The sequence below is a fragment of the Rutilus rutilus genome, assembly GCF_951802725.1.
Source record: "Rutilus rutilus genome assembly, chromosome: 4".
NCBI lineage: Eukaryota > Metazoa > Chordata > Actinopteri > Cypriniformes > Leuciscidae > Rutilus > Rutilus rutilus.
Genome location: NC_140212.1, coordinates 14959195 through 14971216, shown reverse-complemented (window position 1 = coordinate 14971216; position 12022 = coordinate 14959195). Strand labels below are relative to the sequence as shown.

General features: G+C 37.5%; 2 protein-coding genes across 2 annotated transcripts in view; one reads left to right on the top strand and one right to left on the bottom strand.

The window, feature by feature from the left end:
* Positions 1–5416, top strand: part of hgfa (hepatocyte growth factor a) — a 22519-nt gene extending 17103 nt beyond the window's left edge. The window contains exons 13-18 of the mRNA XM_084406374.1: positions 217–328; positions 994–1068; positions 1763–1900; positions 1981–2087; positions 3437–3579; positions 3677–5416. Of these exons, the coding sequence (XP_084262500.1) occupies positions 217–328; positions 994–1068; positions 1763–1900; positions 1981–2087; positions 3437–3579; positions 3677–3859 (758 nt within the window). The 3' untranslated portion in view covers positions 3860–5416. The remainder of the gene's footprint in view (positions 1–216; positions 329–993; positions 1069–1762; positions 1901–1980; positions 2088–3436; positions 3580–3676) is intronic.
* A 1373-nt stretch (positions 5417–6789) lies between these two features.
* On the bottom strand, positions 6790–11795 carry pax4 (paired box 4; the record flags this gene model as incomplete). The annotated part of the gene is made up of 8 exons (XM_084406902.1): positions 11389–11795; positions 10811–10944; positions 10518–10733; positions 10196–10286; positions 9291–9428; positions 9101–9183; positions 8898–8970; positions 6790–7115 (listed from the first exon to the last, which is right to left on the bottom strand). The coding sequence occupies exons 1-8, from the start codon at positions 11420–11422 to the stop codon at positions 6790–6792; spliced, it is 1095 nt and encodes a 364-aa protein (XP_084263028.1). The 5' UTR covers positions 11423–11795.
* Positions 11796–12022: the final 227 nt, after the last annotated feature.

The window sequence follows — 12022 nt, the reverse complement described above, 5'->3', positions numbered from 1 at the left end:
TTTGTTTTTACAAGATTTACATAATTATCCATTTCTTTTTGGTCAGCCTGTTATTACATTTGCATATTATTGGGCCTTTGTAATTTTGCTGTTATGTCCAGTGTAAAATATGGGTTCTGCAGCAAAACTAACTGTGTACTGCATATCCAATATGTAAGATCTATATATTTTAACTTTCATGAAGTCTTCTCTGACAGTTCCTGCTTTCCCTCTCAGCAGGTGGAGGAGTGAAACCATCTTGTTTTATACACAAAACCACCCGGATTGTTGGGGGAATGCAGGTGCAGCGAGCAGAGGATGGAAGCTGGGTGGTCAGCATTCAAAAAAGGTACACATTTCCTATTTGATCAGTATTATTTTAATCTAATTCAACCTACATTAATCTATGTAATTTAGAACAAATATGCAGATAAATCTGTGGTAGATAAATAGTCAATACACTGAAAAAAAGTAGTAGTAATATAGTAGTATAAAGAAGTAATTTAGATGGTAACATCTAAATTATGGTTTTATTCAAATAAAAACATATTATATAACATCAATGAACTTAAATACATTAATTTATACCAACACAGCTGATTTGTATGGGTTAAATCAGATAAAAAAATAACTCTTTAAGGTGACAATTGCAGGTTACAGCCTTTTACAATGTGCAATATTGCGGTGTAATTTAAGTTTGAATGAGAATCAGCACAGCTTATTGAAAAAAAAATCTATTTTCCTAAATATGCTTATTTGTATTGGACATGCTGAATTTATGTTTAAAGTCTTGGCGGAAAAAGGTTTTTCCTCTTTTTTTTTTTTTTTTTTGAAAAATGGCATTATGATTTAGAATATTTGGCTAATAGAATGGATTTTATCTAAAAAAATATCAGAAAAACTGTAACCTGACATAACGTGTACTATACTGTAACCTGACATAGCGTGTATAGCATGAGGGATGTTAATTCCTGTAGCTCTAACGGCACATTCTGATTGGTTGTCCTCCCGCAGGGACAGACACTGGTGTGGAGGTTCACTCATCAGAGAGGATTGGGTTCTGACTGATCAACAGTGCTTCTCCACCTGGTAATCCATCTCAACTCCTCTAATAACCAGCCACTCTCTCTCGTCAATGCAAACCACATTTGAGTTTTCCTCCTTCTCGAGCGTGCAAGATTCTAGCCCGTCCCGGCCTTGTGTTCCCATCTGTCAGTTGATGTTTTCTACGAGACGTGCGGGTCCAGAGTTTCCGGTTTAGGAGAGAGTAGTGACAGATCCGCTCGGACTGTGACTGATGGTTCTCTGCTCTTGTCAGCGGTGCATCTGTTTAGACTCGGCGTTCTGCTGCGTGATATATGCCTGTGGATCTGCTTCAGTGACACTTGAGTGAAAACCTGCTGGCTCTGTTTAGTTTGAGGGAGGGAAAAGGGACAGAAGGAGAACAGGAGTGAGCGTGTCTGGCTTTTAGATCATCTCTACATTCCCCCAGATCCGCTCCCTGGTGGTTTCAGCTATCTTGTGCTTTGCATGAAGACACAGAACCGGGCTGGACGCTCGAAACTGACCTCTGCGCCTTGATCAGAACTGAAGATGAGCTTACCAGGAACGCTCGGCAACATACATATCTCATGCTTGTAGAAAGACTGCTCTGCTACGTCTGCAATCCAGATTTCCAGAAGGCTAAAAATGACTTATCACCGTTCTACTCGGATACTTTAGTTGCATACTTTAGTTGCCATGAAACTTCTGTTTTTGACATATATGCTTGTTTGTTCCTCAGTGTTCCTGACCTCTCGGAGTACACCGTGCAGGTGGGGCTTCTTCATCTCAACGCGTCCGCCGACACGCAGGATCTCCGGATCGCACATGTGGTCTGCGGGCCCGAGGGATCCAACTTGGCCCTGCTCAAACTCACTACGTAAGTGCATTTATCCATCTGCCCATTCATCTTCTCATCCATCCATCCATCCTTATGGTAACTCATAGTCTTATGCCCAGGCCTGCCCCTCTCTCTGAGCATGTGCGAACTGTGCAGCTTCCTGTCGCAGGGTGTGCTGTTGCAGAAGGCACTCACTGCCTCATGTATGGCTGGGGAGACACTAAAGGTACTATTCTGTTCTACTCCATTCTTTTCTATACAGCCACATTGTTTAATTATTGGTTTCCAGTTTGTTTTGGGGTTTGGAAACATTAAAAATGCCTTTTAAATAATTATGACATGTTCCTCTGGTTGTTATATGAAAAATAATTGAGTCTGAGGACTGAGGAAATGATTAATATTCAAGGTGCAATGCTCCATTGTTAATTATTGTTTGCCGATTCCATTCTATTCAACTCTATTTTATTGTACTGTGGTAAATTCTATTCTATTTGCTCTTTGCCGAACTCAAAACTGCCTAATATGTATTTTAGGGCTTTCAAAATGAATATATGAATATGTGAATTTTTTCACATGCATTAAATTTGATACCGGTAGCTATATATATATATATATATATATAGTTACCGGTATCAAATTTAATGCATGTGAAAAATTATTTAAAATTATTTAAATTAACTTTAACAATTTATAATTTAACTATAACTTTAACTATAACTTTATCAATATATATATATATACTATACTATTTATGTATAGATACTATTTATGTGTAATAAATATATTTGTTTTTTCCTTATAACTAGTGCTGAATAGTAATATTAATTTTATGATTTTAAATAAAATTATATAGTTATTATAATATTATATAAACAATAAAATATATGGTAATACTTTAATTTAGGGTCCAATTCTGACTATTAACTTATTATTGCATGCATATTACTAGGATATTGGCTGTTTATTAATACTTATAAAGCACATATTAATGCATTATTCTGAATAACCATTAACAACAATACCTAAACTTAACAACTACCTTACTGACAATTAATAAGCAGTAATTAGGAGTTTCTTGAGGCAAAAATCTTAGTTAATATTTAAGTAATAGTGTGCTGGACCCTAATCTAAAGTCTGACCATAATTATTTAAATATTTTCCACCCAAGAATTTGCTTTATTAAAATGGTAAAATAAAATACAAAAATATATAAAAATCTGAAAACCCCTGATCTGTTTTATTTGGTATTTGGCATTTACTTCAAAACACAGCTCTAGAATGCATTCAGATGGTCTTAATAATCACAATGACTTATCACAATGATCTTTTATTCGTGTTTGTATCTTGTGGACAAAGAACAAGATACACAAATAAATATTGAATGTGACTCAGCATCATTAAAATACACACTTGAACAAACTAAACATTCGGAGCTCATATTTAACCCATTTTTCCAAACCCGTGTTGAGTTATTTAGACACATAAGGCCAAATAAAGGAAGCTAATTGAACTTGCATGCAAACTTTCCAGACCATTACATTTCTATTAAAACTGACCCTTTGACCTCTCTTTTAGGCACGGGACATGAGGGCAGTCTGAAAATGGTGGGGCTTCCAATTGTCAGCAACAAAAGGTGTTCCCAAAGCCACAAAGGTATTCTTCCAATCACAGAGACCAAAATCTGTGCTGGAGGCAAGAGAGACCAGGGTGTTTGTGAGGTACGAGTCAGATCCTGATCTTTGAGGAGGATCGTTTCAGAGGATGGTGTTTATTCTCTGATTGTGACCTCTTCTCTTTTCTATTCCCCTCTTACAGAAAGACTACGGTGGCCCATTGGTGTGTCAGGAAGGAGAAAGCAAGGTCATAGTGGGTGTGAGCATCAACGGTCGTGGGTGCGCCGTCGCCAGGCGTCCTGCTGTCTTCGTCAACGTGGCCTTCTACTCTGAATGGGTCCGCAAAGTCTTCAAATACTATTCGGACATGGAAATAAGTTACTAGACTGTTATATTTTCCAATGGCGCGTTATGATTTTTAGCATCTACAACGTGAAGACCATGGTTGCTGTACAAAAAAACTTGGAGGCCAGAGTTTGGTTTGGGTTTTTTTTTAAATTTAATGAAAACCACTGGTATGGAAAAAAGGTGCAAGACAAAAATATCTGATGTTTTCGCAAACAAACTGCAAAAATCACACATCAGACTTTTTTTTTTTTTTACCAACAAATGGAGGAAATTACAACTTTTGAACTTTTTTTTTTTTATTGGTAGGAGATTGTTGTGGCTGGTGAGTAAACTCAAAAATCGAGGACAGATGGATAAATGAGGAAATAAAAGCAATTAGAAGAAACTGTGGTGTTCATCCATATGAACATATTTGTCTCAGACCAGAGCAGATGTTCTAAATGCCATTCCCTGGAGATACTTGAAGATGTCAATAACCCTACGTTTTCAGACAGGACGGAGTTTTTGTTTTCACTGGGGTGCATTTTTCCAGGTGTTATCACTTGTGCACAAACTGAATTTTCCTCAATGTACATTTTTTTTGTTTTTTTTTTAAGGCATTTCAGGTGCAACTTAGGAGGACGAAATTCCGTATCACAGTTTCCAATACACCATTTTCAACATCAACCACTTCGCAAATCAGATTTGGAGCGGCAGTCTGCACCGTGGCCGGTTTTCATGCCCGAATGGGATGTTATCACACATTTCCAGAAGGGTTCACTGACATTCTAATGTTTCGCACCTTGCCTTACTCCAGTTTGGAGCGTTCTGTGGCCCCTTTGGGGCCGTTTCATGTACTGCACTCCAAAGAGTGTGCGAATGTCACTCTGTGCATCCGTAGGTCTTATAGATCTGAAATTACAAACATCTGAAGGTCTTTCCTTTCACATGGTGTAATATATCTGTCGAAATTTTATACGCAGTTCGCAGAGTATTTATTTATGTCTTTTATAGATGGACCGAAGTCATGGCATTTCATCCTCCAGAAGTGTTTATTGTGTTTAATCTGGCGTGTAGATTTGAAACATAACATTTGTAAACAAAACAAAAGGACGATATGTCTTTAAAGGAAAATATTGGGTCATAACAGGACGTTTCGACTCAAAGACGGCTCCCCGAAGGTTTGTAAGCCGCACATGTGTCCATGTGGAGGGTCTTTTAAGTCCAAATTTAGCCAAGAGTGCAAAGATACTTAATCAAACTGCAGTACTGAACAGTAACGCAGTCGAGAACAGGCAGGGTAACTGTTTAAACTAATGTTTTTAATACGAAAATGTGTTTTATTGTAAATAATATGCTCGCTATGTATATAAGGTGCCTGTGTTTTGACATTTTATCAATTTTCACACTTTATATTGTCAACACTTCGGATTTGTGATTTCCTCTTTGCGCTGCTGCCATCAGTGGTCTTAATATTGAATATCTAGGCTGCTGTTGTTTTTAACACTATTTTTATGACTTTTTGTATTTCCAACTTTTAAAATGTAAGTAAATACACATGTGACCTTTTTTTGTTTTGTTTTATTTGTAAATAATTAAAACTGTTTAAAAAGTCATTTTTTGTCATTTCAGTTTCTATTAAACAGTGTTGTTATTGTTAACTAAAACTATTAAAAATCATATATTTTTTTAATTAAATGTATCCGGCAACTTATATAAATACGGATTAAATGGAAATTGGCAATAGCACATAACAAGATTACTAAACTTAAAATGAAAACACATCAATTCAAATTCAAAATATTAATAAATACTGTAATAGTGTGTAAATAATACTAGCTCTGCTGTTAAATTGAAAAATGTCTGATCATTAATATGCTAATGTATGTTTCTTTCTCTGCTGCTCTGAGTCGAATGTGTGTGTTGGTTCGCTTTCAGCAGGTTGTGTGTTCAGGCGACCCATAGCTGATGAATGCAATCCCCTCTTAAGGGCGATAGAAAAGGACGTGTGAGAAGAAAGGTCATGCAGACCAAAGCCAATAGTTTCCAGTTTCCTCCAGTGCACTTAAATCAGCAGGGGTCAAAGGTCAGTGTTCAAACTGTTGAAAAGCGAACTGAATTTATAAAGCAGTTACTTCAGTCAAACGGGAGCAGGCAGACAGTATGTTGAAGCAATCATGGATGAGAGTCGGGAGAGCTCTCATGAATAATCCGTTTCAGATCAGTGATGGATTTTTGCCGCCATGTGAGGTTAAACTAATACACTTGATTCAATTAATCCAGCGGAGGCTGATTATTGTTGAATCAGATGTGTTATAGTTCAAGGCTGGAACAAATTATGCCGTCGTGGGTTCCCAGAGGACAAGAGTTGAAAACCACTGGAACAGACACGAGACGTCTGATCTTCTATAGGACTCCAATGTACAGTAAAACACAGAGGTTTTGTGTTTAAATCAAGAGAAAACCACATTTCCACCCGAAACTCTCTCTGAGAGTAATCATTCAAAGTCATTTTTCTGCTTCAGTGCTTTGTTAACTGCTCGTATAATGGCTCTCTTCGATCTTTTTTATTTTATTTTTGAGCATCTTGCTCGTACAGAGTGGTGAATATTTTCTTTATGGACTTTCCTAATGCATGTAGAAAGAGTTTATGTGTTTGATCTTTCGAATGTGGAAAATAAACACTAACAATTTTAGATTCATGGCATTTATATTAGAAATAAGCCCGTGAGTTTGACCTCTGCGTGTTTGTCAGAGTAGCCCAGACTCCCTGTTAGCGCTTGAAGCATTCTGGTTTGTGTCCAAGTGTTGATCTCGTTCACTCACCGTGTAGAAGTATGCGAGTCCAGTCCAAAGCTCACAGGAGAGATTTCTTACCAGATGAACCTGTGCTGACAGAGGTGGTCTGAGAGAGAGAGCGTACTATACACTGATCAGCCGCAACATTAAAACCACCTGCCTAATATAGTGCAGATCCCACTCATGCTGTTACAGCTCTGTTGGATCGATGCATGGACTCCACAAGACCTCTGAATGTGATGTGTTCTGTTGGATCTGACACCAAGACATTAGCAGCAGATTCTTTGAGTCCTGCAGGTTGCCTCCATGGATTGGATTTGTTGGTCCAGCACATCCCATCTCAGATTGAGATCTGGGGGAATTGGAGGCCAACACCTTGAACTCTGTGTCATGTTCCTCAAACCATCCATTTGCAGTGTGGAAGGGTGCATTATCCTGCTGAAAGAGGCCACTGCCATCAGGGAACACCGTTGCTATGAAGGGTTGTACATGGTCTGCAACAATCTTTAGGTAGCCTACTTGTTAAAGTAACATCCACATGAATGCCAGGACACAAGGTTTCCCAGCAGAACTTTGACCCCAGATCTTGACTCCGGTTTACCGGTTGTCCTTCCTTGCACCACTTTTGGTTGGTATAACCACAGCATACCGGAAACACCCCACAAGACTATTTTGGAGATGCTCTGACACAGTCTTCTAGCCATCATTATTTGACCTGAATAGCAGGGCCCTTGATGCATGTGCTGCGAGATGACCACTAGGACTTTTATTTTACATTGTGTATATGTGACCCTGGATCACAAAACCAGTCACAAGTTGCACGGGTATATTTGTGGCAATAGCCAATAATACATTGTATGGGTCAAAATTATAGATTTTTCTTTTATGCCAAAACTCATTAGGATATTAAGTAAAGATCATGTTCCATGAGGATATTTTGTAAATTTCCTACCATAAATATATATAAAAAATATTTTTGTGAGTGAATGCAGCACAATCGCGGACATAAATGGACAACTTTAAAGGCGATTTTCTCAGTGTTTCGATTTTTTTGCACCCTCAGATTCCAGATTTTCAAATAGTTGTATCTCGGGCCAAATATTGTCCTATCCTAACAAACCATACATCAATGGAAAGCTTATTTATTCAAAAAATGTACCCTTGTGACTGGTTTTGTGGTCCAGGGTCACATATATCTAAAAAACACCCATTTGCTCATTTGTTTAGCTTAATCGCTTTTGTTATTAAATGTAGAATAAAGGGGCTCTGTAATGTTTCTATTCTGCAAAATTCTTAATTAGCAGTTTGTCTATTTTTTCAGCTAAAGTTTTTATAAATCCTTGAAACAAAAAAATAAATTGCAGATAATATTTTCAAAGACTTCAGATATTTTTCACTTGTAAGTTAAAAATGTGTATTAAATAAACTAAAATTATACAAAATTATACAAAATCTTGTTTTAAAGATACATTGTAAAATGTAGACAAATAAAAGTTTTGATTTAAAGAAATTATAAAAACAAGTCTTAAAATCTTGTGTTGCTTATAATTTGATTCATTTTATTTGAAGAATATTTCGTTTTTTAACTATAAAACAATAAGTGAAAAAAAGTGTTTTGTTTTTGCATTGTAGGTGTATCTCTTTATTGTTTATTCCCGATTTGACAGAGACCATCTTTAGGCAGAGATTAAGTGAGACAGTTTATAAGTTTCCAGTCCAGTTCATTTTATTGTCACTTAAAACATACAATCAGAATATCAAAAACATATATATTTTTTTATTAGTCTAAAAAAAGTACATCCAGACCAAATGCCACTTTTTCTTTCCTTTGCTGCCCTCTACTGTCCACAGTATTGGACTTGGAATGCCATCTTGGAATTCAAAACCTTGAAACGTTCAGTCCAATCAGAGATTGATAAGAAGCCCACTGTGAGCGATTAGCCATTAAGATACTTTCGTCTGTGTTCAAGGGAACCGATCGGTAATCTGATTCCATGTTGCCATGTTGGTGACATGATGGCATCAAACTCTCTGTGCGATCCAATGGACATGTTGACATTGCATTTGAGTTCAAATGAGCCCATGGTGAAGTGTTTTTGTCTCTGTGATGGGCCAGTGGAAAAGTGGATTGTGTGTGATGAGCCAAGTAACCGTCCAGTGAGCTGGCAGAGGTCGCTGGCAGAGAAATCAAAGCATCCCTACTTCTCAGAAACCTGGGGCTCGTTACACCTAAGAAAGAGACATCATTTATAATGCAGACTGTGATTCTACAATGAAAACAAGACATCAGCACTTACCCACTGATCCACAGTCACTACGGTCTTCCCTTCGCTCCCTCCTCATCCTCGCTCTGCGGTTGGAAAACCAAACCTTCAGATGGAAGGTCAAGGTCAGGTCAAACATCTAACACAAGCCCCTTTAAATACATGTATGCCAACTCTGAAATGTTTATTTATGAGGAAAAAAGCATTTGTTAATTGAAACTTAGAATCTGAATTGCCTTTATGGTGTCTTGTGGAAGGTTTGTCTCCTCAGACAGCTTTTCTCTGGTCAGCAGGTCAGGATAAAGCCCACGGATGAACTCTGAATGGCCAGAAATCAGAAGGGGGAGATGTTGCAATGTCAGTATAATAGCTCACAGATGGCTCTGAGCAGACAGTGAGAGATTGAAGTGACTGAAAGTGAATCACCTTTCTCTAACCTCTCACTCTGATTTGGTGTGAAAGCTGTTCTGTTGCGAGGAGAGGTGCCTCGCAGTCGCAGGGTCGTGTCCGTTTGTTGACGAATTGTCGGAGCGGTCGTGTGTAAACTCCTGTGCTCATCCACTTCTGGGTGAAAGGAAGTGAACGGAGAAGGTTAGTAGACATATTTGTTTCAAGACCAATAGGATGAATGCAAGTGGGACATTTTAGATGGGAAATTTAATCATCTTTAACATCTTTAACTTTTTTTTTTTTTTTTTGAAATGTATACTTTTATTAAGAAATAATGTATTAAAATGATCAAAAATGACAGTAAAGACATTTATAATGTTGTAAAAGATTTCACTTTCAAACAAATGCTGTTCTTTTGAAATTTATATTCATCAAAGAATCTTGAAAAAGAAAATGTATATTGGTTTCCACAAAACAATTAAGCAGCACCACTGTTTTCATCATTGATAATTATAAGAAAAGTTTATTGGGCTTCAAATCTGCATATAATAATGATTTCTGAAGGGTCGTGTGATGCTAAAGACTGGAGTAATGGCTGCTAAAAGTCGGCTTTATTTATTAGGAATAAATTACATTTAAAAATATATTAAAATAGAAAACTATTATTTTAAATTGTAATAATATTTCACAATATTACTATTTTTACTGTATTTTTTTTAATCAAATAAGTGCAGCTTTGGTGAGCATCTTTCAAAAACATAAAAATAAAAAAAAATTAATGATGCTATAATATCAGAACACAGAAATCAGTACCAGGTTAAAATGGCATTGTGCCATTTGGAGCAACACTGACAATCAGATGACATTTTAAAACTACAACAGTGACAAATGTCTCGCTTCACCTGTATTCTAGTATTTGAATTATGAATGAATTAGATTACCTGTGTAAATGTGTTTGACACTTGGATATGCACTGCCCATCATGTCCACATCTAGATGAATCTTCTTAAGAATCCGGTTTATGGATGACACCTGATGGACATTACTGATTCGTTGAGTCATACATTTCCCCCCAAAAGGTTCTTTATAGTGGAAAATGGCTCTTTAGATTATTAAAATGTTCTTCGAGTTAAGAAAATAGTTATTTTAAGAACTGTTCACCAAAAAAAGGTTCTTCACTGCAAAAACCTCATTTGGAACCTTTATTTCTATGCAGACATTGGCCTTCAAAACTACACCAGCTCTATAAGTGTTGTAACCTACACTGGGGACTGTATCTCCTCTGCAGACTCGATCTGTCGCCAGTTTTTGTCGGATCTCCCAGGCGAACAGTGAGGGGTTCTGCCGCTTGTGCTGCGCTATGATGGAGATGACGTCAGGAGTCAGGAGTCTGGGTCTGCTGCCTCCCGTTGCTTTGGGACCGATGGCCCCTGTGCGCTGAAACCTGGCCAAAATCTTACTAACGCAGCCGTTGGAGACCTGACAGAGCACAGGGTTACTCCAGCATGTAGATATTCACATAAACACATGATAAAGGTGAGAATTTGACTCAGTACCTTGAGTATTTTGGAGATCTCACACGGTCTCACGCCCTCGGTCGCGAGCTCAACCATCAATCTCCGTTTACAGACGGGCAGAGGACGACCGTTCAGAAACACACCGCCCAGCTGATTCACACTCCCTTCTTCTCCTGACACATATAGCCATAGATAAAGCTTCATTACTGGGAGGTTTGCGCTTTTATAATGCAGTGGAATTTCTTCCATAATCAGCTGAACAACTTGAAAAGTTCATGTTAGAGTTTAGGTACATTCATGGTTGGTTCTGCTTTAATGTGAACCATCAGCACGCGGACAATCAGCACGCGTCTCCGCGCCTTTGCTGAATAAATGTGGCTATATATAGCTTAAAGAGTTTAATAATTATTATCCATTTAATGTTGCGCTCCATATAGGCTGCTGGAGTTCTCAGAGTTTCAAATCAATTTCGTCATCCGTAAAAGTCACTCAAAGTGTCAGAAAAGGTTAAATTAACAACATGTTATAACGTTGGCACAACTGATTTTACTTATAAAATAAGTGCCGCAATTAGGAGTTGAAAATCTTTGGAATAACTGTAACGATTAAATGCCGACCTTCATTTCCCAGGACAGAGTTTGCGCTGCACATCCCCAATGGGCACCTGGTAGCCTTGCCAAAAAAAAAAAAAAAAAAAAAAATTAGTAAACATTTAATGCTTTAAATCTAATGCGGGAAGAAACCTACAGTGAGTGAAAGGGTAATAATTTTCTTACAGTGAAGACGGTCTTTTTCTGTGCTGTTCTTCTTGAAGGAGATGCGTCCTTGCGCGTGGACCCCTCACTGCCCCCGCGCGCGACTTCTTATATAGCTAACCTAGTGTCCTTATCAAGATGACGTACTGTGCACAATGCACATATGGAAAAAAAAGGTAAATATAGACTCTCGATGGGTTCACACTGTAGAAAAAGACGGAAAATTAAGTCATTTTCTGCCAGGACATTATGCATTAATTGTACGGACATTTCCGTTAACCCTTAAGCACAACGCACACCTGTGAAAAAAGCATCAATACATAAAAATCCTTCATATTAATAAAATTCGTTGTGCCCTATTATTTATTTTTAACGGATTTTTAAAACCATATTCATAAGTTAGGCCTATCCCTAAAATCAAAAAGGGGAAATTGATAGGTCACAGGTGAATAACACTGATGTAAGTTGTAAGTCTACATAAACTTGACATAAACTG